Raw genomic sequence first — 25,998 nt, 5'->3', positions numbered from 1 at the left:
AGCCTCTCCCAAGCTGTACTGAAAGGCTCCAGTCCTTGGCGACACCTCCTTAGGGCCAACTGCTTCCATCTGTCCACCACCAGAGCCTACTCCAGGTTCAGCACCAGCAAGAAAGGACCTGTACCTATCTACCTTCATCCAGGAGGTGAGAAAACAAGGAATGACAGGGCTGAGGATATGGCTCAGGTGGTCAAGTGTTTGCCTAACAGGCCAGAAGCCCTGGGTTTGAACCCAGACACTACCTGAAAGGGGGAGTGGTGGCACACACTTGACATCTCAGTTCTTGGGAAATAGAGGCAGGGTGAATCATAAGCTCAGGTCATCTTCCACTAGATAACAAGTTCAAAGCCAGCTTGGGATATGTGAGACCTTATCTAAAAACCAATACAAAGAACAGCAGAAAGAATATGCTGTTTCTTTAGTCAAGATCATTCTGCCCTCAGACTTGGGGTCCTTCCACCTCAGCCAGCCTTGGAGTTCCGGAATTACGTGTATGTAATAACAAGTATATATGCTTGGCTATAGAAAAAAACTTGTATAAAACACAATTGTTCTCCACATCCTCTCCAGCATAGATTGTCATAGGTGTTTTTGTTTTTAGCCATTCTGACAGGTGTGAGGTGGTATCTCAGAGTTGTTTTGAGTTGCATTTCTCTCATGGCTAAGGATTTTGAGCACTTTCTTAAGTGTCTTTCAGCCATTTTAGATTCTTCTGTTGAGAATTCTTTATTTAGTTCTGTGCCCCACATTTTAATTTCATTGATTGGTGTTTTGGTGGCTAGCTTCTTGAGTTCATTGTGTATTTTGGAAATCAGCCCTCTGTCCAATGTGGGGTTGATGAATATCTTTTCCCATTCTGTGGGTGGTCGTTTTATCTTACTGACTGTGTCCTTTGTCTTACAGAAGCTTTTCAGTTTCAGGAGGTCCCATTTATTAATTGTAGATCTCAATGTCTGTGCTACTGGTGTTATGTTCAGGAAGTGGTCTCCTGTGCCAATTCGTTCAAGGGTATCTCCCACTTTCTCTTCTGGAAGATTCAGAGTGGCTGGATTTATGGTGAGATCTTTGATCCATTTGCACTTAAGTTTTGTGCATGGTGACAGATATGGATCAATCTGCAATCTTCTGCATGTCCGAATCCAGTTGTGCCAGCACCATTTGTTGAAGGTGCTATCTTTTTTTCCATTGTATAGATTTAGCATCTTTGTTGAAAACCAGGTGTTCATAGGTGTGTGGGTTAATATCAGGATTTTCAATTGATTCCATTGGTCTATCTGTCTATTTTTATGCCAATACCAAGCTGTTTTCAGGACTATGGCTCTATAAAAGAACTTGAAGTCAGGGATGGTGATGCCTCCGGAGGTTCCTTTATCTTACAGGGTTGTTTTGGCTATCCTGGGTTTTTTGTTTTTCCATATAAAATTGAGTATTGTTCTTTCATGGTCTGTGAAGAACTGTGTTGGGATTTTGATGGAGATTTCGTTGAATCTATAGATTGCTTTTGGCAAGATTGCCATTTTTATTATGTTGATTCTACCTATCCAAGAGCATGTTAGATCTTTCTATTTTCTGATATCTTCTTTGATTTCTTTCTGTAAAGACTCAAAGATCTTGCTGTACAGGCCTTTCACTTTTTTGGTTAGCGTTACCCCAAGATATTTTATATTGTTTGTGGATATTGTGAAGGAAGCCATTCCTAGAGACACATAGGAGTTCCAGGTTTTCAAACATGTTGATGCAAAAAACTCAGCTTCTCAGGTGGCAATGTATCCATTGCTCTTGGGTCCTGCTCTCTCTGCTCAAAGCCTTCCTTCATAAGAATTTGTGGAATGGAGAAGAATTAATGACTACTGAAGACTTCTAGCCAATAGTCTTATTGAGAAAAAACTCTGGATTTTATTTAAGACAAGACCCCATTTAACTTATGAGGTCAAGTCTTACAGTAAAGGCTTGTAATAAAATATTTCTCCCTCCTTTGTGGGGCAGAGAAATGACATTCATCAGAGTGGATAACTTTCTCTCACTTTGAAAAACATACAGTTGATGCTTGAAGAGAATTAGTAGCCTTCCCAGGGCACAGATTTGGGAAATCATCATGGCTAGTATCCCTCTGGAGACCAGACAGAAGAAGGCTACACACCACATCATTTTGAATCTAGTATAGATACTGTGAGTGGTTCGTTTATATGCAATTGGGTGTGTCTTCTGTTTCTCCTGATGAGGTAGGACACTTGGGGTGACTGGTAGATGTTTGTATGATTTTTATGGTTTTTTTGTGCTGTATTTCAATCTGTTAGAAAGGAAGGGTTTCCCAGAAAAAGAATCATAGAGGAGTTGAGCCGTGAGTGGGTTTGGTGTAAAGGGGAACAGAATGAAACTCAAAGGCAGAACCAGAAAAGAGGGGGAAACCGTATGGTGGAGAGGGCACAGCTGGAAGTCTTGGCAGGGATGCTGTTGCCAGACTCTTCAGAGTTTTGGCCTCAGTTCTGAGTCTGGATGGTAAAGAACTCTCTTTTCGACAGCAAGCAGAATCCCCTCTGCAGAGAGTTGGAACCTAACTCTTGAGAGTGCTTGTGTAAGTTTGTTGAGGGACCTACCACCAGATAAAAACCCAAGCTAATGGGATGCTCGTGTTTAGAAACACAGACAGAATCAACCCCTGTCCAAATATGGAAGGGTCCTATTTAAGACAAAGCACAGGTGTACACCACTGGTAATAAGACAGAGTGAACTTTTCTGACGGTCTTCAAGAACTGGAAACACTGCTTAATGGTTGAGAACCAGCCTAGCATGTGCAAGCTTTGGGTCCAGTCCCCAGCCATACACACACACACACACACACACACACACACACACACACACACACACACACCTCTACCATGAAGGTTCTGAGAAAGAGTATCATCTTTCTTATGAAACTTTGGCAAGAGAAATTATCGAGTTCTCATTAGTTTGTCTGAGTCGATATTTAAACCCATAAGGTGAAAATTTGACCAAAGCTAATTTCTGAAATGTATTAAGGAATAGCAGACATAATATAGGATTTTAAAATTTGATTAACTTTTATTAAAAATTAATATCCAAAGCACTGAGTTTGGCATTTCACTTCCATGCGTGCATGTAATCTATTTGGATAATATTCCCCCTCTCTACTACTGCCTTCCCAGCCCCCGACACATGCTTTCCCTGTCCCATGTTCTTAATATTCCTTTCACTTTCTTATTTTATCTTTAATCTTCAGCTTCAAGGAGAGTTACCTACCTGTGCAGAGGGACTCCATTTAAACATTTTTTTCTAAATTTGGTTCTTTTTATTTTTTTTAAATTTTGTGCACGAATCTGTCTTGATCATATCCACCCCTACCCTCTGCCTGTGAGCCTGTGACCCACCCAGCATACCATCCCACCAACTGCATGTTCTCCTAAAGTCCAGTTAGTGCTACTCAAGTGTGCATGGGTGTGGCATCATCTGCTAGAGCAAGGGGAATACAAAAATCATCACCTATTGGACCTACGAAATAATTTCCTCCTGTTGGGTGTTCTCATACATCTTTAGTATTCCGTTTCACTGTGGACTTTTTAAAGCAAAATTTGTTTCTCATTGGCTCCCCTCCCTACTCCTCTCCAACTGTGTCCTCCTTCACATTGTATTCCTAAATTTAATACATGAGAGAAAACATCCAGTAGTGATTTCACTTAGCATGGTGATCTCCAGTTCCAACCATTTTTTTTCTGCAATCCTTATTTCATTTTACTTTATGACTGGTTAAAACCCCTGTGTGGAACAGCTGACCTGAACAACAGGGAGCTCTTGGTCCCCAGACTGATAGCTGGGAAACCAGCATGGGACTGATCCAGACCCCAGGAACGTGGGTGTCAGTGAGGAGACCTGGGAAATCCATGGGACCTCCTGTAGTAGTTCAGTACTTATCCCTAGCATAGGTGTGGACTTAGGGAGTCCATTCCACATAGAGGGATACTCCCTGAGCCAAGACACATGGGGGTGGGCCTAGGCCCTATCCCAAAGGATATGACATACTCTGAAGACCCACTATGGAAGGCCTCACCCTCCCTGGGGAGCAGAAAGGGTATGGGATAGGTAGGGTTTTAGTTGGCAGGGCGTGGTAGGGGAGGAGGGGAGGGAGAGGGAACTGGGATTAACATGTAAAACAATCTTGTTTCTAATTCAAATTAAAAAATGAAAAACTAAAACCCCTGTGTAGATATACACTATATTTTCTATATTCTTTCACTCACCGCCCAGCACCTAAGATGCCAAGATCCAGAAGTTTGATTTTGTGAGAGCCCAGTGTGTAAACCAGCTCTACTTACTCCATCCCCTCTGTCTTAGGTATGTTACTTTTCAATCCTGTGCTGTTGTGATGGTAAAGTCTTCTTCGTTGAGGTCCATAATGCTTTAAAGGGTTAAAATTCTTCTCATTAGAGACTTTGACCCAAGTAAGAGCTTAGGACAGTGTTTCTCAAACTGTGGTTTGTGACCTCTTTGGGGTCGCATATCAGATGTCTACATTACAATTCATAACAGTAGCAAAATTACAGTTATGAAGTAGCAATGAAGTGATTTTATGATTGGGGGTCACCCCAACATGAGGAACTGTATTAAAGGGTCACAGCATTAGGAAGGCTGAGAACCACTGGCTTAAGAAATAATGATTATTCTTAGTACTATGGAGTTTAACAGTTGTGCTACTACCATTCAGAACGATGCTGACCAGGAAATAACAATTACAGTGTGTGACTGGACACGGGCTCAAATTATCCAGAGATTTGATCCCATTTCCCTATTTCCCTTGTTGGCTGTATGATTTAGAGCAAGCCATTTTAATTGGGTTTGAATCTTTAATGATAAGTGTGTGTGTGTGTGTGTGTGTGTGTGTGTGTGTGTGTGTGTGTGTGTGTGTGTGTGCTTGTATCATGACATGTGTGTGGAAGTCAAAAGACCGCTTGCAGGAATATGTTCTCTCTCTCCACCACATGAGTGCCAAGGATCACACTCAGGTTGTCAGGAGTAGTAGCAAGCAGTTTTCTGTACTCAGTGATCTCTTGGGCCCCATTTGAGCATTTTGTCTACAGTGTCTTTCTTGTAAAAAAGCAAGAGTAAGGATAGGATTTTTACAATGTTCTGGAAATAATCAAAAAGAAGGAGAAGGGAGAAAGAGAAGAGAAGGAGGAGGAGGGGAAAAAGAGGAGGGGGACGAGAAGTGGAGGGAAGGAGGAAGAGACAAAGGAAAGGAGGGGAGTCAGGAAAATCAGGAGCAGCAGAAGAGGAGGGGGAAGGGAGAAGGAGAGACAGAGGAATGAGAAGGAAAGAGAGAAAGAGAATATTACCCTGCTCTCAGCGTTATAGAGTACCTAGTGTGTGTGTGTGTGTGTGCGAGAGAGAGAGAGAGAGAGAGAGAGAGAGAGAGAGTTACTGAAAGAAAACAGAGCCAAAAGAACCACACTTCTTTCAAAATTGACAAAGTATAATTTTTTGTCTTTGTGATATGTGTCTTTCTGTGTATCTCTATCTGTCTGTCTATCTGTCTGTCTCTCTCTCTCTCTCTCTCTCTCTCTCTGTGTGTGTGTGTGTGTGTGTGTGTGTGTGTGTGTGTGTGTGTGTGTGTGCAACCCATGTGCAGGCATGAATGTGGAGGTCAGAATACAGCCTAAAGTGTCAGTCCTCATTGTCAAAACATTGTTTAAATGTGTTACTTGTTGGTCAGTGTGTAAGTCTGTCTGTCTGGCCCTAGGGATCCTGGGAATTCTCTTGTTTCTAGCCCCCAGCTAGCCATAGAAGTGCTGGAACTACAGACACACACCACAGTATCTGACTTTATAGGATTTCTGCAGATTCAAATTCATATTCTCATGCTTAGTCAGCAATCACTTTATCCACTGATCTGTCTTCCAGGCTCATATCTTTTTAAGACACAGTCACACCTCAAGGCTCTGATGGACATGGGACTCACTGTATAGACTAGGCGAGCCTTCAACTCAGAGATCCGCTTGCCCCTGCCTCTAAACTGCTGGGATTAAACAGCTACCACACCTAGCAAGGCCCATAATATTTTTTATTCAGATGAGCAACCTACTACCCACTGATTCATTTGTTTGGTTATAATATATACTCGGGGATCCAGAGCATGATTATCCCAACTCTTGGGTGCTCTGGATGAAGTCTCAGATTCAGTGAGATACGATGCTCACGCATGCCCCATAAATCTTTAAACTGCCGTACATGTAGGGGATCTCCAAGCACTATGAACATCTCCCTGATTTTTTAATCACTGTGTATCACCAGGGATGGAATGTCAACAATCTTCTTTGTCTGTTTACAGATGGAGAGATCCCTGGAGCTGGCCAACATGACCAGGGTTCAGCAGTTCATCTTGCTGGGCTTGTCCGCTAGGCTGGACATAAGGGATGCTCTATTTGCTGTCTTCCTGACTCTCTACCTGCTGACGCTCCTGGAGAACACTCTCATTATTTACCTCGTCTGCAGTCACAGCGAGCTCCACAAGCCTATGTACTTCTTCCTGGGCAACCTCAGCTGCCTGGAGATGTGCTATGTGTCAGTCACCATGCCCAGCTTGCTCATGGGACTGTGGAATGGATTCTATCACATTTCCTTCATAGCCTGTATGACACAACTCTTCTTCTTCATTGTTCTTGTAGGCACAGAGTGTATCCTTCTGGCCTCCATGGCTTACGACCGCTATGTGGCCATCTGCCACCCATTACACTACCCACTACTCATGAGGCCCCAGGTCTGTCTGGGCTTAGCCTTGTCTTCATGGCTGGGTGGGCTCCTGGTCTCTATGGTCAAGACCACATGCATCGCCACACTATCCTACTGTGGCCCCAATGTCCTCAACCATTTCTTCTGTGATGTTTCCCCACTGCTCAACTTGTCATGTACCCATGTTGCCCTCACAGAACTGGTAGACTTCATCTCGGCTATTGTCATCCTCTGGGGTTGCTTCCTCGTGACCATGGCCTCCTATGTGGCCATCGGTCGGACAGTTTTGTGCATGCCTTCTACCACTGCCCGCTACAAGGCCTTCTCTACATGTGCCTCCCACCTGATAGTAGTAGGCATTTTTTATTCAGTCACTATCTTCATCTATGCCCGTCCCAAACGCATAGAAGCCATGGATCTCAACAAGATGCTGTCTGTCATCTACACAGTGGTCACCCCCTTGTGCAACCCAGTCATCTACTGTCTGAGGAACAAGGAGGTCCAAGCAGCTTTCTACAAAACCATGCACTGGTCCTGAGGTCGACCAGATGACTTAGTCCTGGGAGAGAGATTTTAAATTACCACTATCTATTTTTTTATTAAAGTACAACTCAGATAGCATAAATTATACCTTTAAACACATACAACACAGTGTTTTCTTCTTAACTTGCTTGCAATGACATGATCACCACCACTGTCATTTTATTTGCCCTGAAGATAAACCAAGGCATGTTAGAAATCACTCCTAATGCCCACCACTCAACTACTCCACACCCCAGTAGACTAACAGCCTATATTCTGTTTCTGTAGATTCATCAGTTCTGGATCTTGTATGGTAAGAGGTTTATGCCATACGTGGCTATTGTGATTGATGTATTTTGAAAGCTGTACACATTGCCTCATTAACTAGTACTTTATTTCTGACTGTATCCAAATGACATTATGTTGTATTAATGCTGCCTATTCTGTGTGCTCATTTACCAGTTGGTGGACATGTGGGTTGATTCTGCTTTGGGGAAATCTTTGGTCTAATGAAGCCATGAATATTTTTTTATTTTGCTAAAAATCATTATTGTTATTATTTGTTTATGGGTATTTTCCTTCATGTATGACTGTACACCATATGTGTGGATTTTGTCCACAGAGGCCAAAAAAGCAGCATTGAATCCCCTGGAACTGGAGTTAGAGACAGTCGTGAGCCACTGTGTGAGTGTAGTCAGTGCTCTTAACCGCTGATTCATCTCTCCAACCAATGTGAATACCATTTTTAAAAAATTTTAAAAATATTTCTATTTGTTCTTTGATAAGTGCATTCATGGATAGAGTGTGTCTTGCTCACACTGACCAACACAACCCCTCAAGTTCCTTGTGTCTTTCTCCCTTCATGTGCTCCTCATTAATCCTCTACTCCAAACTACTGCTCAAATCAGCATGAGCTACCTGTCAGGGTTCACACCCCTAAAGAAAAACGGCTTACTTTCCTTTAACAGGCATCAGTTGCCAATAGCGCCACAGCTAAGGAAGGAGCCTAGCTCCTTCCCACACCCCTACCCTATCCACACTGCAATTATTGACAGGATTGATATTGTGCTGTTGTGCTGATAACCAGAGCTTCTGTGAGTTCACTAGTGCAATGGCCTTGTCACATCCAGAAGACAGCATTTCCCAGCACTCCCCATCATTCCAGCTCTAATATCCTCTCTGTCTGTTGTGGTAAACAGTTGTTGTTGTGATGTTTTAATAGATTCATTTAAGGTGTGTGTGTGTGTGTGTGTGTGTGTGTGTGTGTGTGTGTGTGTGTGTGTGTGATGCGTGTGTGCATGACTACAAGAGCCAGAAGAGGGCGCTAGATCTCTAGAGCTGCAGTTACAGGTGGTTGTGAGCCACCTGATGTGGATAGCAGGGACCTGAAATCGAGTCCTTTGACCGCTGAGACATCACTCCAGCCCCTAGAGCAGCATTTTAAATGAAGTTTTTTGCATTGGAAGAACTCAGAGAAAATTGGTTTACTTGAAATAACAATAATAGTCACTCTTCAGTTACTATTTTTTAAAATCTAAAGAGATGCCCATGGATGCCTGCCAACTTACTTAATGTTGTTACAAAGCTACTACAAACTTAATGCAAAATGGTAAGCATATAAAATAGAAAATATGAGTTTCCTATGGTCCTGTTCATTAACTAAAAATTTCTCTCAACTGTTAACTGTATCATGTATCCCTTCAGAATCCTTCCTAGGTGCATATTGGTTGTAAATAATTACCACCCGTCACTATCGTTGCCATTATCATCTCATTAGACTGGCACAGTCCTGTAATTGTCTGTTTTCCACCCAGTCACCTACCAGGATACCTTCCCCCATGTCAGTAACCACAGATCCACTTTAATCTTTGAGTGATAGGTATCTTTTCACAAATGTATGTTTTAAATGTAAATAATTTTCAAGACGATCTTTGAGGCATTTCCAACCATTTCAAATGTTTTTTTACATAATGTTTATTCGAAACGTCACAGTTTGCAGGAATCATTCTTCTCTGTATCGTTCCAATTTTAGCAGATGTGCTGCCAAAGCAACCACACTGAAACCATTCTTGTACACATGCTTTGTTCACTGTTTTACATACAGATCTATGTAGCAGGTGTGTATTAGGACACAAGTAATAAATGATAATTTTCTCTCAAGTTTGTATTTAAGAGAAAGGGTGGTGGTGGCACAAGCCTTTAATCCCAGCAAAGGGAGGCAGAGGCAGGTGGATCTCTGTGGGTTCAAGGCCAGCCTGGTCTGCAGAGCGAGTGCCAGGATAGGCTCCAAAGCCACACAGAGAAACCCTGTCTCAAAAACAAATGAAAGAGAGACAGGATATCCATATTTCTGGTGTTTACTGAACAGTTATGTTTCTCGGTCAATATTTGTTCACAACTATTTTCATTTGTTTTGGGGGATATTCCTTTCCTTCCTCTTTCTTCTTCCCTCCCTTCCTCCTTCCTTTTCTTCCTTCCTGTGCTGGCTAGTTTTACGCCAACTTGACACAAGCTATAGTCATCTAAGAGGAGGAAACTTCAATTGAGAAAATGCCTCCTTAAGATTGTGCTGTACAAAGGATTACCAGCCTACAACCCACACCTCCAGAGAAGCAAGATACAAGGAGGACTCTAAGAGAGGCATACATGGTCCCCCGGAGAAGGGGAAAGGGACAAGATCTCCTGAACAAATTGGAAGCATGGGAGGAGGGGAAAGGGAGTTAGGAGAAAGACAAGGGGAGAAGAGGAGGGGAGGGGAAGAGATGAGGGAACAGGAATATTGAGTCAGGAGAAGAACAAAAGAGAGCAAGAAAAGAGATACCATAATAGAGGGAGCCATTATAGGTTTAAAGAGAAATCTGGCACTAGAGAAATGTCCAGAGATCTACAAGGATGACCTCAACTAAGATTCTAAGCAATAGTGTCCAGGCTACCTTCAATGCCCTTCCCCGATAATGAGACTAATGACTATCTTATATGCCATCCTAGAGCCTTCATTCAGTAGCTGATGGAAGCAGAAGCAGACACCCACAGCTAGACACTGAGCAGAATTCCTGGAATCCAGTTGTAGAGACAGAGGAGTGATGAGCAAAGGGGTCAAGATCATGCTGGGAAAACCCACAGAAACAGCTGACCTGAACAAGGGGGAGCTCATGGACCCCAGACTGATAGCTTGGAAACCAACAGACCCCCTGTATGTGGGTGTCAGTTAGGAGCCCTGGGAAATCTATGGGGCCTCTGGTAGTAGATCAGTATTTATCCCTAGTGTACGAATGGACATTGGGAGCCCATTCCCTATAAAGGGATACTCTCTCGGCCTAGACACACAGGGGAGGGCCTAGACACTGCCCCAAATTATGTGACAGACTTTGATGATCCCCCATGAAAGGCTTCACCCTTTCTCTAGAGCAGAAGAGGGATGGGATGGGGGCTGGTGGGGGGGCAGGGGAGGATGGGAGGGAGAGGGACCTTGGATTGATATGTAAAAATAAGATTGTTTCTAATTTAAATAAAAAATATTTTTAAAAATCATGCTGTAGGCAAACCTGCAGGGAATTTTCTTAATTAGTAATTGATGGGTGAGGATGTAGGCCATTGTGGGTGGTGCCATCTCTGGCTGGTGGTTCTGGGTTACATAAGAAAGCAGGCTGAGCAAGCCATGGACGGCAAGCCAGTAAGCAGCTCCCTCCATGGCCTCTGGACCAGTTCCTGCCTCCAGCTTTCTGCCCTGCTTGAGTTTCTGCCCTGACTTCCTTTAATGATGAACAGTGATGAGGGAGTGTAAGCTTAATAAACCCTTTCCTCCCCAAGTTGATTTGATCATGGTGTAAAGTCTCTTTAGGCAGGGCATGGTGGAGCCCACCTTTAATTCCATCACTCAGGAGTTCAAGGCCAGCCTGGTCTACAGAGTGTGTTCCAGAACAGATACGCAGAGAAACCCTGTCTCTAAAAATAAAAATAAAAATAAAAATAAAAATAAAAATAAAAGAAGTCTCTTGGTACAGTGGTCCAGAAACTTCTGCCGTGTTTCTCTCTGCTTTTGAAATTTCTTCCTGTGTATTTGGTCATGATTTTCTTTCAAACTCTTCCAAGAATCTCAGCACACATGGAGGGCTTTCTTCAGCACCGCGTGGACCTCCCTATTCCTCAAGCCGTAGATGATTGGGCTACACATGGGCGTGGCCACTGTGTAGATGACTGACAGCACCTTGTGGAGGTCTGCGGATTTGATACGCCTGGGCCTGGAATACATGAAGAGGACCACAGAGTAGAAAACGCCCATCACAAGGAGGTGGGAGGCACAGGTGGAGAGGGCTCTGCGGCTCGCAGCAGCTGAAGGCATTCGGATGAGCACCCTGCCGATGGCCACGTAAGAGGCCAGAGCAACTAGCAATGACCCACAGAAGACGACGATGGCGGAAATGAAGTCGACCAGCTCTATGAGGACCACGTGGGTGCAGGACAGGTTGAGCAGAGGAGAGACGTCACAGAAGAAGTGGTTGAGGACATTGGGGCCACAGTAGGACAGACTTGCGATGCAAGTGGTCTTGATCACAGAGACCGACAGTCCTCCCACCCAGGAGGACAAAGCCAGTCCCCAGCAGACTTGGGGCCTCATGAGCAGCGGGTAGTGCAGGGGGCGGCAGATGGCTACGTAGCGGTCATAGGCCATGGAGGCCAGGAGGGTGCACTTGGTGCCAATGAAAGAAATGAATAAAAACAACTGGGCCATGCAGGATGTGAAGGACACGTGACAAGGGCTAGACCTCAGGCCCATGAGCAAGCTGGGCATGGTGACCGACACATAGCACATCTCCAGGCCGCTGAGGTTACCCAGGAAGAAGTACATAGGCTTGTGGAGTAACTCGTGGTGGCTGCAGATGAGGTAGATGACTAGAGTATTCTCTATGAGGATCAGCAGATAGAGGGCCAGAAAAATAACAAACAGACCATCCCTGATGTCTTTCCTGGCAGACAAACCCAGCAGGATAAAATCCTGGTCAGTGGACCTATTGATCAGCTGCAGAGATCTCTCCATCTAAGAGAAGAAAGAAATGGATTTATAAAGACTTTGTTCTGGAGTGTAAAGGCATCTATGTTAAACCTTCTCGGAGCTGCATCGGCTTAGCAAGGGGCTGATCTGTGACAGGTGGAGCAATGAGGAGAAACTGGGAAACTGCAAAACCAGAAATGGGAAATCGACACACGCGGGAATTTACTGAGTCTGCAATTTTAAGCAAGACAGCCAACCTTTTCGAGTCTCCATTGCTGTGTCGGTAAAACAGAGGTGAGGGGGCTGGAGAGATGGCTCTGCTGTTAAGAGCACTGGCTGCTCTGGCAGAGGACCTGGGTTTGACTGACAGCACCTGCTTGGCAGCTCACATCCATCTGTCAGTCCTGTTCCAGTGATGCAGTGCCTTCTGACCTCTGAGGGCGCCAGGCACACCTGTGGTACACAGACATCCATGGAGGCAAAGCAATCACACACGTGATATAAACTAATAAACTCTGAAAAGAATGAAACCAAGTGATATCTATCCTCACAGAGCCCTTAGCCATTGTGAATATTTCGTTTTTGTTGGTTGTTTGTTTTCTTTGTTTTTTGCTTTTTCCTGCTGAAAATTGTACCCAGGGCCTTAGATAAGTGCTGTACTATGGAGCCACAACCCAACCCCTTTATGTGATATTTAAGTATAACAATAAATGAGAATGTGTTTTATAAAACAAGGAGTGGTGGTTATTTTCTTACTTTTAATGACCTTGAGATGATTGTTTCTGGGTCAGATTTCTTTCTTCAAGACCCTTCCAAGATCTCGGAAGTTGTGTGCACTATTTTAAGTAAGAGAAGACTTACAACAGTCGTTTCTACGTTTATCTCTCTTAACTGGGCTCATTGTTAAAGGAAATGTGTCACTGCTAGAAAAAGATTCCAGAGTAATAATCTTTCCAAGAGAATTTTCCTCCGTGACGACATGACCCACAGAAGATGCCAGTGTCAGGAATGAAGTTGACCGGCTCTGTGAGGGCCACGCAGGTGAAGCACAATTTGGGAAGAGGAGAGCTTCTAGATTTATTTATTTTATGAGTATGAGTATTTAGCCAGAACACATGCATGCACTTCGTGTGAATGCCTGCTACCCACGGAGGTCGATATAATGCACCTGAAACTGGGATGGCCGTGAGTTGCCATGCAGGTGCTGAAAAATGACACCTGTGCCCTCTGCAAAAGCAACAAGAGCTCTTAAGCATTACGCTGTATTTCCAGCTCCTCATCTCTGTTCGAACAGTACAGCAACCAAGACTCATAAAGTCTGGGTGAAGGAAATCCTTCCAGAATGGCAATACTGTGCGTGCGTGCGTGCGTGCGTGTGTGTGTGTGTGTGTGTGTGTGTGTGTGTGGTGTGTTTCTGTTGCTCTGTGCATATGTATGTGCATAGGTGTGTGCGTGTGTCTGTGCATGCATATGTATGTGTGTATGTGTGTGTTTTGCATGTACATGGGTGTACATATGCACCCATAAATGCGTAAGGCAGAGTCCAGAGTAGAGCATCGGGTGTCTTCCTCAACCGCTCTCCACCTTTTTGCCTTAAGACAGGGCTTCTCACTGAACTATCAGCTCACAGTCTCTAGCAGGAGGACTGGCCAGTGAGCGCTCAGGATTCACCTGTATCTGTCTTTCCATGCTGGGGTTACAAGCACCTGCAGCCACACCAGGCTTTTTATGTGTGTGCTGCGTATCCAAACTCAGGTCCATGTGCTAAACAAACACTTTTATCCATTGAGATAGCTCCACCATGCTCAGAAGTCTTTTTAGAGGGAAGAAACATTACTGTGCATAATTTAAGGTCTGCAGGGTATTCCAAATAAACACCAGGTTTGTTTTTACTGCTTTAGATGTATAGGCTTTGATCCAACCATGCATACATGTGACTGTACTGGAGCTCATGAATCGTAAGTAGCTTGTTCAAAGGAATCGTGACAGGTCCTGCCCTGTGCTAACACTATGGGATTCAGTGTCAAGCATGGGCAGTACAGTGTTTCAGCCCATTCAGCAGCAAATATCTAGCATATAATCTGTACCAGGTGCTTGAAATAAAATGGTGAAAAAAAAATGAATGTTGGCAACTTCTTGAAATTTTTATATTCTAGGCAATGAGAGACAAAAAACTCAAATAGAAGGTCAAATGTAAAAATGAGATAGTAGGCGCTGGGGAGTAGTCACACAGAATTGGGTGAGTCCCTGGAGTTCACTGGCCCTGATAGCTTAGCCAAACTGGTCACCCACAGGCCAGTGAGGGACCCTGTCTCTAAAGCTACAATGGAGAGAGACTTGAGAAGTCACCCACTATCAACCTATGGCCTCCACATGAATGCACACATGAGCACACACATGTACACACACATGTACACACACACACACACACACAGAGAGAGAGAGAGAGAGAGAGAGAGAGAGAGTTTCAGAGTATAAATGCTAAAGAAAAAGTGGGGGGGCTGAAGATGTATATAGTTGTCCAGGCCCAGAGAAGGCTATTTTAAGAGTCAAAGAACAATTCATTGGGCAGGAAAGTAAAACCTAAACTTAATCTTGAATGATAAGAAAGAAAAATAGAACAGCTGAGTATTGAAATGGTTGGAAAGCACTCCCCATGGATTGGGAAAGTCTGTTCCTGGACAATTAGTTATCCACAACAAAATAAATAATAAAGAAAACGCCTACATCTTTCTCTCTGTGTCTCTATCTCTCTCTTACACACACACACACACACACACACACACACACACACACACACACACACACGCAATTTGTGCAATTTTTATATAATAAATATATATATAATTTGAATTTTTGGAAACTTTAGCTGTGCTGTCAACTTTGGAAAAAAAGTATCCCAGTTTACCGTGTTGAGTTGGCATTGTACAAAAATTAACAGCCATATTGGTCTAGAAATGTTGAACTTAATTTTTTTTCCATTTGTACAGGGGTAATGCACTGTATTAAATATGTAAGGTCTTAAAAAAAAAGAAGGGATTTTGAGAGCCCATCCCATGTGAAGGGATGCTCTCTTGGCCTGGACACATGGAGAAGGGCCTAGGCCTGGCCCAGGATGATGTGGTAGACTTTGGGGAGCCCCTTTGAGGGCCTTACCCTGCCTGGGGAGTGGAGGGGGATGGCTAGGGGCAGGTGGGATGTTGGGGGGAGGGGAGGGAGAGGGAGAAGGGATTGACATGTGAAGCAAGCTTGTTCCTAATTTGAACTAATAAAATAAAATAAAAAAGTTAAAAAGAAAAAAATAAACGCAATGCAGATGTCCCCTTGCAGAGGTGAACACTGAACAGTCATTTATCCTAAGCATTTGGGCCAGTTACGAGTTTCTGTATTAACTGGCACCAACTGCAAAAGAAGACGCTTCTGTGTATGGCTAGAGAAGTCACACACAGCATCACAAAAATAGTGGGGAGAGAGATTGCTGGAGGATGGGAAGGAGCCCTGTGTGACCCTGTCTGAAGCAGATAAAACTGCACAAAAAGTATGACCTGAAAGTAGGAAGGATCCAGTTGGGAAGAAAGAATGGGTATAGTCAGGAGAGTGAGGAGGATGAGAGAGAGCAACCAGGGCGAACCTGTCCACACCACATTGTATACCTGCGTGAAACTGTCAAAATTTAGTGTGCTTATGCATAACAAAAAAACTCTAAAATTTTATAAAACAGTGCAGGGAAGCCTGTCTTCGTGGCCTTTGGTGTACATAAAACAACAATGACAGCAAAGGGAAAGCACTTAAAACATCTGTCTCGTTAATGCTCACATGAACTCACAGAGACTGAGGCAGCAGGGCTTGCACCGGTCCACACTACGTCTTCTGCTTATTCATTATGGCTTCCAGTTTAGTGTTTTTATGGGATCCCTGAGTGTGTGAATGAGTGGGTCACAGATTCCTGTGGCTTCTCTTGGTCTCTTTTCCTTCTGTTGGACTGTCCTGTCTGCCTTTGGTGTGACAGTTTTTGTTTTCTCCTATTATATGTTATGTTATCACATTTTTAATATTAGCTCTTTTCTAGTGAGAGGCAGAAAGGGGAGAAGAGATGGGGAGGAACTGGGGAAAACCTTATTTTGGATATATTTTCTGTGCAAAGATTCTATTTTCAATAAAAGGGTGAAATTTTAAAAGATTTCACGCAGCATCTGCCTCTTAAAATTTAAAAAGTTGCATGATCTAAAGAAATTCTGATTACCAGAGATAAAAAAAAAAATCACAAGCTGGGGAAATGTCCCTGGTGCATGTTACAAAGACATTGGTTGGTTGGTGTGGGAAACAGGTTCTTCTCCAGTTAATAATAATTTTCAAAAATGAGACAAAGTCCTAGAGCAGTTGCTCTCAACCCTCCTAACGCTGTGGTCCTTTAATACGGTTCCTCACGTTGTGGTGACCCCCACCATAAAATTATTTTGTTGCTACTTCATAACTGTAAATTTGCTGCTGTTATGAATAATAGTGTAAATATCTGACTGTGAGAAACCTGGTAAAGTGACCCCCAAAGGGGTCACAACCCACAGATTGAGAACCACTGCCCTAAAGACATATTTTGGCCAAAAAATAACTAATAACTTAAAACTAGGAAATTTTCTCGCCTTATGAGTAAACAAGGAAGCAGAAGCTGGAATGAAATACCAGTTTTTGCAGCCAGAGAGCTGTCTGTCACAAATGTGAACATTTGAACACATTCAGCTGCGCCTTACGGTTGTCTCACACGCTTTGGTGGGAGCCTAGACTCCGGGAAATGTAGTAGTAGCCAACATCTAACAAATTTTAGAGTGTGGCTGCTACGTGAGGAGTCACACGAAAAGCATCACTTTTTGGTACCCCCCCACCCCCAAAAAGAAGCCTCTCAACATTGCAAACGTCCAGCAATAAGACGGATACATAAACCAAGACCTGATTATATAATGGAGTGCTTACATTTGTAAGTAAATGGGTCTAAGCAACCTCAGAAACATAACTCCTGAGCAAACAGAAAGACACCTAAGCATGCAACTGGTATTGATCACTTATGTAAAATAAAACTGCAAAAAAAAAAAAAGAAGTTTAGTGGCTGGAAAGACGGCTCAGCCTGACAACCTGAGTTCCGTCCGTTCCTGGAATCCTTGATACAACAAAGATCTGACGAAAGGTGTCCTTTAATGCCTACATGTATGCTGCAGCATGCATGTGTCTGCATGCCCCCTGATGCATTATGCACAAAACAACAACAACAACAACAACAACAATAATAATAATAATAAAAGTAATAATAATAAAATTTGAAAAATATTGTTAAGCCAGCAAGATGGTTCGGTGAGTAAAGACACTCGCCACCCAGCCTAATGACCCAAACACACAAAAGAGAACCAACTCACAAGTTGTCCTCTGCCCTCCATAAAATATAAGTACACCCACAAATTAAAATAACTTTTAATTAAAAAATATTTTCTATAAATACAAAAGCTCAATACTTCTTCCGAACAAGCCTATTGAGAAGCGAAGACAATGCTAAAAGTGCTTTTCAGGCCACCAGCTTTTGTACCTGTCAGCATGGATCCTCCTGACACCTAACCAGCAGAAATGTCCTGTACCTGAAACTCCAGGAGGTGAGCGGGTCCCCTGGAGCTGTCCCCGGTGCTGAAACTGTGTCGGGGTTCCTGGCAGTGCGCCCCGCGGGCCGTGGCTGGGTTCCTGGAGCTGTCCGTGGTTCTGAAACTAATTCCTGCTAATCTTCCCCTACAGACATTTCCTCCACAGTTGGAAAGATTGTCTTCTCTGGTCTACTTATCCCTTGGTCGTTTCTCTTCCATACTTTCCTCTATATACACTCTGACGCTGACACAACTTCTCCTGAAGACTTCTCTACATTACCTTGCCTCTCAGATAAAACAAGATGCCCTATGATCCTGACTGATTTTTCAAAAATGATGACAGTATTTCAAAAGGTACTTGGTGATCTGGGATGAGTCAAGGGTGTTTTAAAGGTGAAATTGGATCTATTGTAGTCCATGCTGCATTCAGACTCATTATATAGTGAAAGTAATAGCCTTGAGCTCTGTCTCTGCCTCCTGATTCCTGGGATTACAGGCATGAGGGATCATACCCAGATCTAACAGTACAGTCTTTTGAATTATCTATTACAAAAGGACACTACATCATAGCTTTTACCTGTTGCCTGTTTGTCAGATATTGGGTGAATTAGACATGGCAAGACACAGTATGCTCCATATATTATTTTCTATGGATAAGAAGAAGAAAGCATTTTCCATCATAAACACAATGACATGCATACATAAACACCAAGGACACTTTTTAAAAGTTTAACGACACTCACCTTTATACCACAGCATCTTCACTTATGACAGACATGAATAAGGACGTTCTATTCTGTGCTATTTTAATATTATTATTGACCCAATATTGTTTAGTAGTATCGTTGACCCAATAAGTTGATTTTATGACTTTTAGCTTGAAATATACTGCCAATTTAAGAACAGAGCTTGTCAGTGACACTAAGCTGGTCCTAATCCAACTCTGTCTGCATAGGCTCTGGCCTTACAAAGTTCACATATTCATCTGTAGCATACAGATGATATCCCTTTATTTCTTTCTAAAAATATCTTATTGGTATACATATTCATTGCACACAGTGTTAAAGTAGGTGTGGACAGCTGCTTTAAAATATATTACGTAGGGTTGGAGAGATGATTCAGTGGTTAAGAGCACTGACTGCTCTTCCAGACGACGGTTCAATTCTTTTTTTTTTATTAGTTCTAGTTAGGGAACAAGCTTATTTCAAGTCCCTTCTCCCTCTCCCTCCCCTCACCCCCAGCCCTCCTCCCCCACCCCCCCCCAGTCTACCCCCCCCCCGGTTCAATTCTTAGGACCCACATGGAAGCTTACAACTGACTGTTTAACTCCAGGATCCAACACCATCATACAGATAAACATACAGGCAAAATACCAATAAAATAAAGTAAATAAACAAAATTTTAAAAATATATTATGTATTTTGAACATATTCACATGTTCCCATTTCTTCCTTTTAGTCTCCCATCCAGCTAATCTACCCTTCAACGTCCTTTCTGGTTTCACAGATGGTCTTGAATTCTATGGTTGCTATGGAGTCATTCCAATGAAGCTGTTTATCATTTAGGCTGTTCTAGCATCTACAGACAACCTATAGGAGAGAAAACTTTTTGTTATCCTTGAAAGCATGAGATTGTACCTTCTTACCTCTCTATTAAGGTAAAGCAGTCTTGCTTCTTCGTCTTTAATAATGTCAGTTTCTTGCCTGGACATAGTGAAGATGCCAAGGACTTATGTTGTTGGACAATGAATTCAAAGCCAAGTATTTGGCAAAGTTATCTTTAGTTCCAGGCAATGAATTCTCAACTAGGCTCTCCACATTTCTCTACTTTTGTGTTGTCAAGAGAGTTCTGTTCTTCCAGCCAAATACAAGCAGAAGGGCCCACTTAAAACCAAAAGCTGGGCCTTAGAGGGCTCTTAATCTCTGTGGGTTTGGAGCAAAAATTCAAGTGAAACTTTTCATCAGGTTGTACTGGGGCTTGTGAGGGTGACCCAAACAAAGGCAGCACCGGCTCCAAATCAGTTCCCAGACAATTTGCAACTCCTTACAGGACCAAGGCCTTGTGTCAGACACTGGCATCAAACATGTCTGTAAACTCCAATTATCACTCTCAAGTCGCTCCCAAGATACGGAAGGGCACAGAACCTACAAAAGACATGTATGAAATCTTGTAATAAGTGGCAAGTGACGTGCCATGTGCAGAAAGTCAGAGGATCTGGAGATTTGGAACTATTTTGTAGGATGTCCATATAAACTTGGCCTCAGTGGGTATCCCAGGAACATGTGTGCTTGGTACAAAACAAGAAAAAAGAGGCAGGAATTCTACTGACCCAAAGAAAACGAAAACATCTCTCAGCATCACTAGCTGGGTATTGTAAAATATCATAAAAATACTTTATTATAAGAGAAATGCATGCTTAGCACAAAAAGCTGACAGCAGGCAGCTGTGTAAGAAGCAATGCCTCCTGTGGTCTCCCACACTAAGATAACCATTCTTAAAAATTTAAGGCAATAATCTCTAAAACCTATTCTAGTTCTTATATAGAAATTGCATTTTTAAAATTTGTTTTTGAGAGAGTTTCATGTAGCCTAGACTACTTCTGAAGTCACTGTGTAGTCAAAGGTGACCTTAAACTCCAGATCCTTCCGCCTCCACCTCCCAGGCTCTGAGATTACAGGCATGCACCTCACACTCCATTTACATAGGGCTGGGGCTCAAACCCAGACTTCGTGCTTGCCAGGCAGCTGCTCGGCCAACCGAGTTATATCCTCACCCTCCAAATGTATTTTCTTAAAACTGAAACATAAGCATACTGATGAAGCTGGGTTTATTTTTCCCATTTATTTATTTTTATTTCTTAAAGATGACCTGAGTTCGGTAGCTCATAACCACTTGTAACTCCAGCTCCAGGTGAGTCTGGTGCCCTGACACCGTCTTCTGGCCACTGAGAGCACCTGCACATGTGTGCGTGCACACACACACACACACACACACACACACACACACACACACACACACACTCAGAGAGAGAGAGAGGCATGCACGCACACACCCACACAACACAATAAATAAATAAATGAATCTTTTTTAAAAACACAAAGTGTTGCAAACATGCTCACAGGCATATCAAATAGTCTAACTTATTTTCTTTGCAAAAATTTCAGTCATGTTCTTAGCCAGCATTCATACACACTCACATATGTAATGCATACTGTCGTATTTCCCCTGAAAATTGCATCAGTTTTGGTTGTTACTTTGTTATTATTCAAGTCTACAAGTAAAAGTTCATGCTGACTTTAATTGTTCTTGGTTTCTTAAATCCCTATGAAAATGCATATTAGATGTATATCATCATTGTTTAAAGGCTTCCTATTCAAATATTTTAAAATTATGCTTTTACTCTAAAATTTAAATTTCAAGTTACAAACTTCTCATACATTTTATCAACACATAGAACTACAATTAATCCTTTATTATATCACATTGAACTATCTGGAGTTAGCATAACACATCCAGTCTCATTGGTGAGTGTTACCATTCATTCTGGTTTCACACACTTGACACAATGTTACAGTCAACATCTTTTTTTCTTTTTCTTCACTCTAGTGCTTGAATTGTCTTACAAAATACTCACATTAGTGAGGGCACCAGGTCAAGGTTTGCCACCAGTTTGGAACATTTTATACTGGCGAGTAGGTTATTGTCCCAGAAAGTTTAAACAATTTGGTATATCACCAGGAATACACAAGCGTATGTTCATCTTTTTAAAACCTAACAAGGTCAGGATGTGAGAATCAGCTTAATGTTCCCCAACAGGATACAGTGATGGTGTGATTTTTCTATTTAACGTATTCTGTGAGGGCCAATGAGGTCTTTAGATTCAGTGAACACTTATTGTCTCGGCTATTAATTCTATGCTTATAAATACCACCACCCACCTTGACATATATTTGTACAGGGTTCTTACAGACAATGTTTTAAGTTAGAATAAAGTAATGGCTTTATTATGACATTTTCATATACACTTTGTTCTTCACCATTCCCATCTCTGTCCCCGATTGGTCTCGCTGATACCCTTCGTCCCTGCAGAAGATATATGTGTGAGAGACATAAAACGCATATATAAATTTAAGATATGTATCTTAAGTAACTTAAAAGTATGTTTTAAAAGTAACTTAAAAGCAGTGGTGGCTCACACTTTTAATCCCAGTACTTGGGAAGTGGAGGCAGGTCAGTCAGCCTGGTGTACAGAGTGAGCTCCTGGATAGTCAGGACTGTTTCAAAGAGAAACCCTGTCTTGAAATAAAGTTTATCTTAAAAGTAAGGCATTAAACATTTTGCCAAATAGTTTGTCAGTTACCTCAAAAAGTCAGCTATTCAGTTAACTTATGGCCAGCTCAGCAATTCTACACCTGGGTATAAGAATAAGAGAATAAGAAAGGCGATCTCTCTCTCTCTCTCTCTCTCTCTCTCTCTCTCTCTCTCTCTCTCTCTCTCCATTCCCCCAATAAACTTTCCACATAAAAAACAGGGAACAAGAAATGTACTTCCACTCAAAAGTTATGAATTATGAAGCTAGAAAGACAGCTCAGGGGTTAAGAGCACTTGCTGATCATGCAGAGAACTGGAGTTCAGTTTATAGAACTTACATCAGACTGCTCACAACAACCTGTAACTGTAGCTCTGAGAGACCCAACATCTGCTTCTGACCTCCACAGGGATCTGCATGTATACATACATACATACATACATACATACATACATACATACATACACACATGCATAATACATAAATACACACATACATGTTCTTACACACACAGGAATAAATAAATAAATAAGAATAAAACCTTTTAAAATTATGAATAAGTGTTCACAGACATACCAACTCACCATAGCCCAATAATGGAAACAGCCAAACTACTATCTGTCAATGAATAGACAAACAGATATATATAATTAGGTCGTGAAAATAAATAAATCACTGATGCCTGCTATAATATTCACAAACTATGAACTGTGAAAGAGTCTTCTGTTCGAGGTGGCATTGCATAATTCCCTGCCTACAAAATATCAAAAACAGGAAGATCTATGCAAATAGAAAGTAGATTGGTGATTTTTTTTTAGGAGTCGAGATACCACAGAAAATGACTTCCAATATATACAGGTATTTTTCCAGGAGTGATGAAATTACACATTGATGATGGTTGTACTACTTTGCGAAAATATTCAGAGCTGCATATTTTTAAAAGGTGAAGAGATGGCACGTGAATCATATCTTAGCCCAAAAGTGGGGTGTATGTAAATTGATGTCTCACCTCACGGTCTTAAGTACCTTGTCAACCTCAGGACCAGCGCATGGTTCTACGGAAAGCTGATTGCACCTCCCTGTTCCTCAGACAGTAGATGAAGGGGTTGCACATGGGGGTCACCACAGTGTAGACAACAGACAACACCTTATTGAGGTCCATGGCTTCTATGCGGCTAGGGCGGGCATAGATGAAGATAGTGGCTGAGTAAAAGATGCCCACTACAACCAAGTGGGAGGCACAGGTAGAGAAGGCTTTGTGCCGGGCAGCAGCTGATGGCATGCCCAGAACTGTCCTACCAATGGCCGCATAGGAGGCCATGGCCACAAGGAGCGAACCCCAGAGGATGACAATGGCTGACATGAAATCTACCAGCTCTGTGAGGGCCACGTGGGTGCAAGACAAGTTCAGAAGGGGAGAGACATCGCAGAAGAAGTGGTTGAGGACATTGGGACCACAGTAGGACAGGCTTGCAATGCATGCTGTTTTGATCACGGATACCAGCAAGCCACCCAGCCACGAAGACAAGGCTAAGCCCAGGCAGACCTGGGGCCTCATGAGCAGTGGGTAGTGCAGCGGGCGGCAGATGGCCACATAGCGGTCATAGGCCATGGAGGCCAGGAGGGTGCACTCTGTGCAGATGAGAGAGATGAAGAAGAAGAGTTGGGTCATGCAACCTGTGAATGGAACATGGCAGGGCCCCGTCCACAGCCCCATGAGTAGGGTGGGCATGGTGACCGACACGTAGCACATCTCCAGGCAGCTGAGGTTGCCCAGGAAGAAGTACATAGGCTTGTGGAGCTCGCTGTGACTGCAGATGAGGTAAATGATGAGAGTGTTCTCCAGGAGCGTCAGCAGGTAGAGAGCCAGGAAGACGACAAACAGGGCGTCCCTTATCCCCAGCCTTGTGGACAAGCCCAGTAGGACAAACTCTTGGACTCTGGTCATGTTGCCCAATTCCAGTGACTTCTCCATCTGAAAACAAGATATATCTGTAGGGAGCCTTTTTTCCAAATCTCTTTCCCTCTATACCTTATCCCACCCAAGACCCATGGTATTATCACAACTGCACAAATCGCTTCTTTAAAAACTGTTACTATGTTTATGTATTTTGGAGAGTATCTGGGGTATGAGTGTGAGCGTCATAAGGCTCTTGGTTGCTGGAGTCAGTACTCTCCTTCCCCCGTGTAGGTGCCAGGGATCAAACTCAGTTCATCTATCTTGACTACAGGCACCTTTGCTGTCTGAACCATTTCACCAGTCCTGATATCACTGCTTATTTTATCTTTTCTGCTTCAAATTTGACCTATAAAAGGCTTTGTGTATCATCCAGTGGTGTTGTTCCAAAACATGCCTGATATAAGATTACTCCTTTCTCCTTAAAAATGCCCATATATTATTATTATTATTCTAATGGATATCCTCCACAATACAATTCCTCCTCCTCCTCCTCCTTGAGATACTGTCTCTGGTAGCACAGCCTGACCTTGAACTCATTAAGTAGCTAACAATGATCTTGAACTCTGATCATCCTTTCTCCATCTCCTGAGTGCCAGGATTACTGACATATGAACCACACCCAATATTACAGTGCTCTGTTCTAGCCTCTAACACTCCAATCCCAAATGATTTTGGGTTTAAGTCCTTTGCACATCCACGGAGACAGCATGGTTCCCTTCCTATGTCTTCAAGTGCTCCGAGCTCCTTTTAACCCCAGGAAATTCCCACGTGTGGTTCCTTTTGCCTGGAAAACACTTGACATTCTTACTTCTCAGTTTAAAGTGTTGTCTCCAGATAGACGTCTCAAAAGCCTCATATCAAATCTTGTGTCATTATTCCTTATTCCTGTCCTTCATTCTTCCTTGCAAAGTGACTGCTATTGGTTTAAATTAATGGGAAGAGTCTGGAGAGACGGCTCAGGGATTAAGAGCACTGGCTGTTGTTGTAAAGGACCTGGGTTTGGTTCCTAGAACCCACGTGATGGCACACAACCACCCACAACTCCAGTTCCTAGCTATCTAATGTCTTTTACTGACTTCCACAAATACCAGGCATGCTTTTGACACCCATAGATACATACAGGCAAAAACATACCTAAAACACACTTAAAATAAAATGAGCATATCTAAGGGGAAAATTCAATTCCTGGTATTCTTTTCATTGATCATTTTCTCTCTAACTAGTTTGTAAGCCTCCTAAGGGCAAGATTGCTTTGATTGATGTTGGTCTTACTTAGGATTCTGTCCTCCACACTCAGTCAAGGACGCTCATATAATGTGCTGTAATACTCTTACATAATGCATGATGGATCACAAGTGGCTTTCTAAGCATCAATCACTCCTTCCAGAGGCCTCACAATAAATGGATTCAAGATCACCTGGACTCGGGCTCAATTTGCAACGGTCATTGAATTATCTGTGCTTGGTTTTTGAGTTTACTTTAAATGGCGTCTCACTTTGTGGTCCAGGATGTCCTAAGAACTCACTGTGTAAACCAGGATGACCTTTTAACTCACAGCAAGCTTCCCACATGCTGGGAGTACAGATGTGAGCCACCATGCCAGCACTGATGGTTACTGAGTTAGAAGAGACACATTGTGGCACAGCTGGAAAACTGCTCTTGAGTCAGAAATTGTTCTCTGAGTATTGCAATTCTCAACATGCTGTGTATTTATTCAAGCACCAGGTTTTCCTCTGTAGAACTAAAAATTAAATGATATTGATTTTCATGAGCTGTGGTGGAGGTGGCACAAGAAAATGAAAAACAAAGTTTTATAGAAAGAGGTATCAGTATTTTTTATAATTTTTACCAA

The 25,998-nt window shown here is 42.7% G+C and overlaps 4 protein-coding genes across 4 annotated transcripts in view; 1 reads left to right on the top strand and 3 right to left on the bottom strand.

The window, feature by feature from the left end:
* Positions 1-25,998, bottom strand: part of LOC118239329 (zinc finger protein 805-like) — a 573,173-nt gene that overhangs the window by 433,301 nt on the left and 113,874 nt on the right. The window lies entirely within an intron of this gene.
* Positions 6,341-7,279, top strand: LOC100761814 (olfactory receptor 5). Its single transcript, XM_027430823.1, has one exon. The coding sequence runs from the start codon at positions 6,341-6,343 to the stop codon at positions 7,277-7,279; it is 939 nt and encodes a 312-aa protein (XP_027286624.1).
* LOC100762104 (olfactory receptor 5) lies at positions 11,360-12,301 on the bottom strand. The gene has a single exon (XM_027430822.1). The coding sequence runs from the start codon at positions 12,299-12,301 to the stop codon at positions 11,360-11,362; it is 942 nt and encodes a 313-aa protein (XP_027286623.1).
* LOC100761528 (olfactory receptor 5) lies at positions 23,223-24,161 on the bottom strand. The gene has a single exon (XM_027430825.1). The coding sequence runs from the start codon at positions 24,159-24,161 to the stop codon at positions 23,223-23,225; it is 939 nt and encodes a 312-aa protein (XP_027286626.1).

The sequence above is a fragment of the Cricetulus griseus genome, chromosome 9 (genome assembly GCF_003668045.3).
Source record: "Cricetulus griseus strain 17A/GY chromosome 9, alternate assembly CriGri-PICRH-1.0, whole genome shotgun sequence".
Classification (NCBI taxonomy): domain Eukaryota; kingdom Metazoa; phylum Chordata; class Mammalia; order Rodentia; family Cricetidae; genus Cricetulus; species Cricetulus griseus.
Note: the sequence above shows the minus strand (reverse complement) of the source record. Positions and strands in the feature narration are given on the sequence as shown.

What these genes read in the sequence shown, in the direction of transcription:
- LOC100761814 (XM_027430823.1), top strand. Translation starts at nt 6,341, where the DNA reads ATGGAGAGATCCCTGGAGCTGGCCAACATGACCAGGGTTCAGCAGTTC.
- LOC100762104 (XM_027430822.1), bottom strand. Translation starts at nt 12,301, where the DNA reads ATGGAGAGATCTCTGCAGCTGATCAATAGGTCCACTGACCAGGATTTT.
- LOC100761528 (XM_027430825.1), bottom strand. Translation starts at nt 24,161, where the DNA reads ATGGAGAAGTCACTGGAATTGGGCAACATGACCAGAGTCCAAGAGTTT.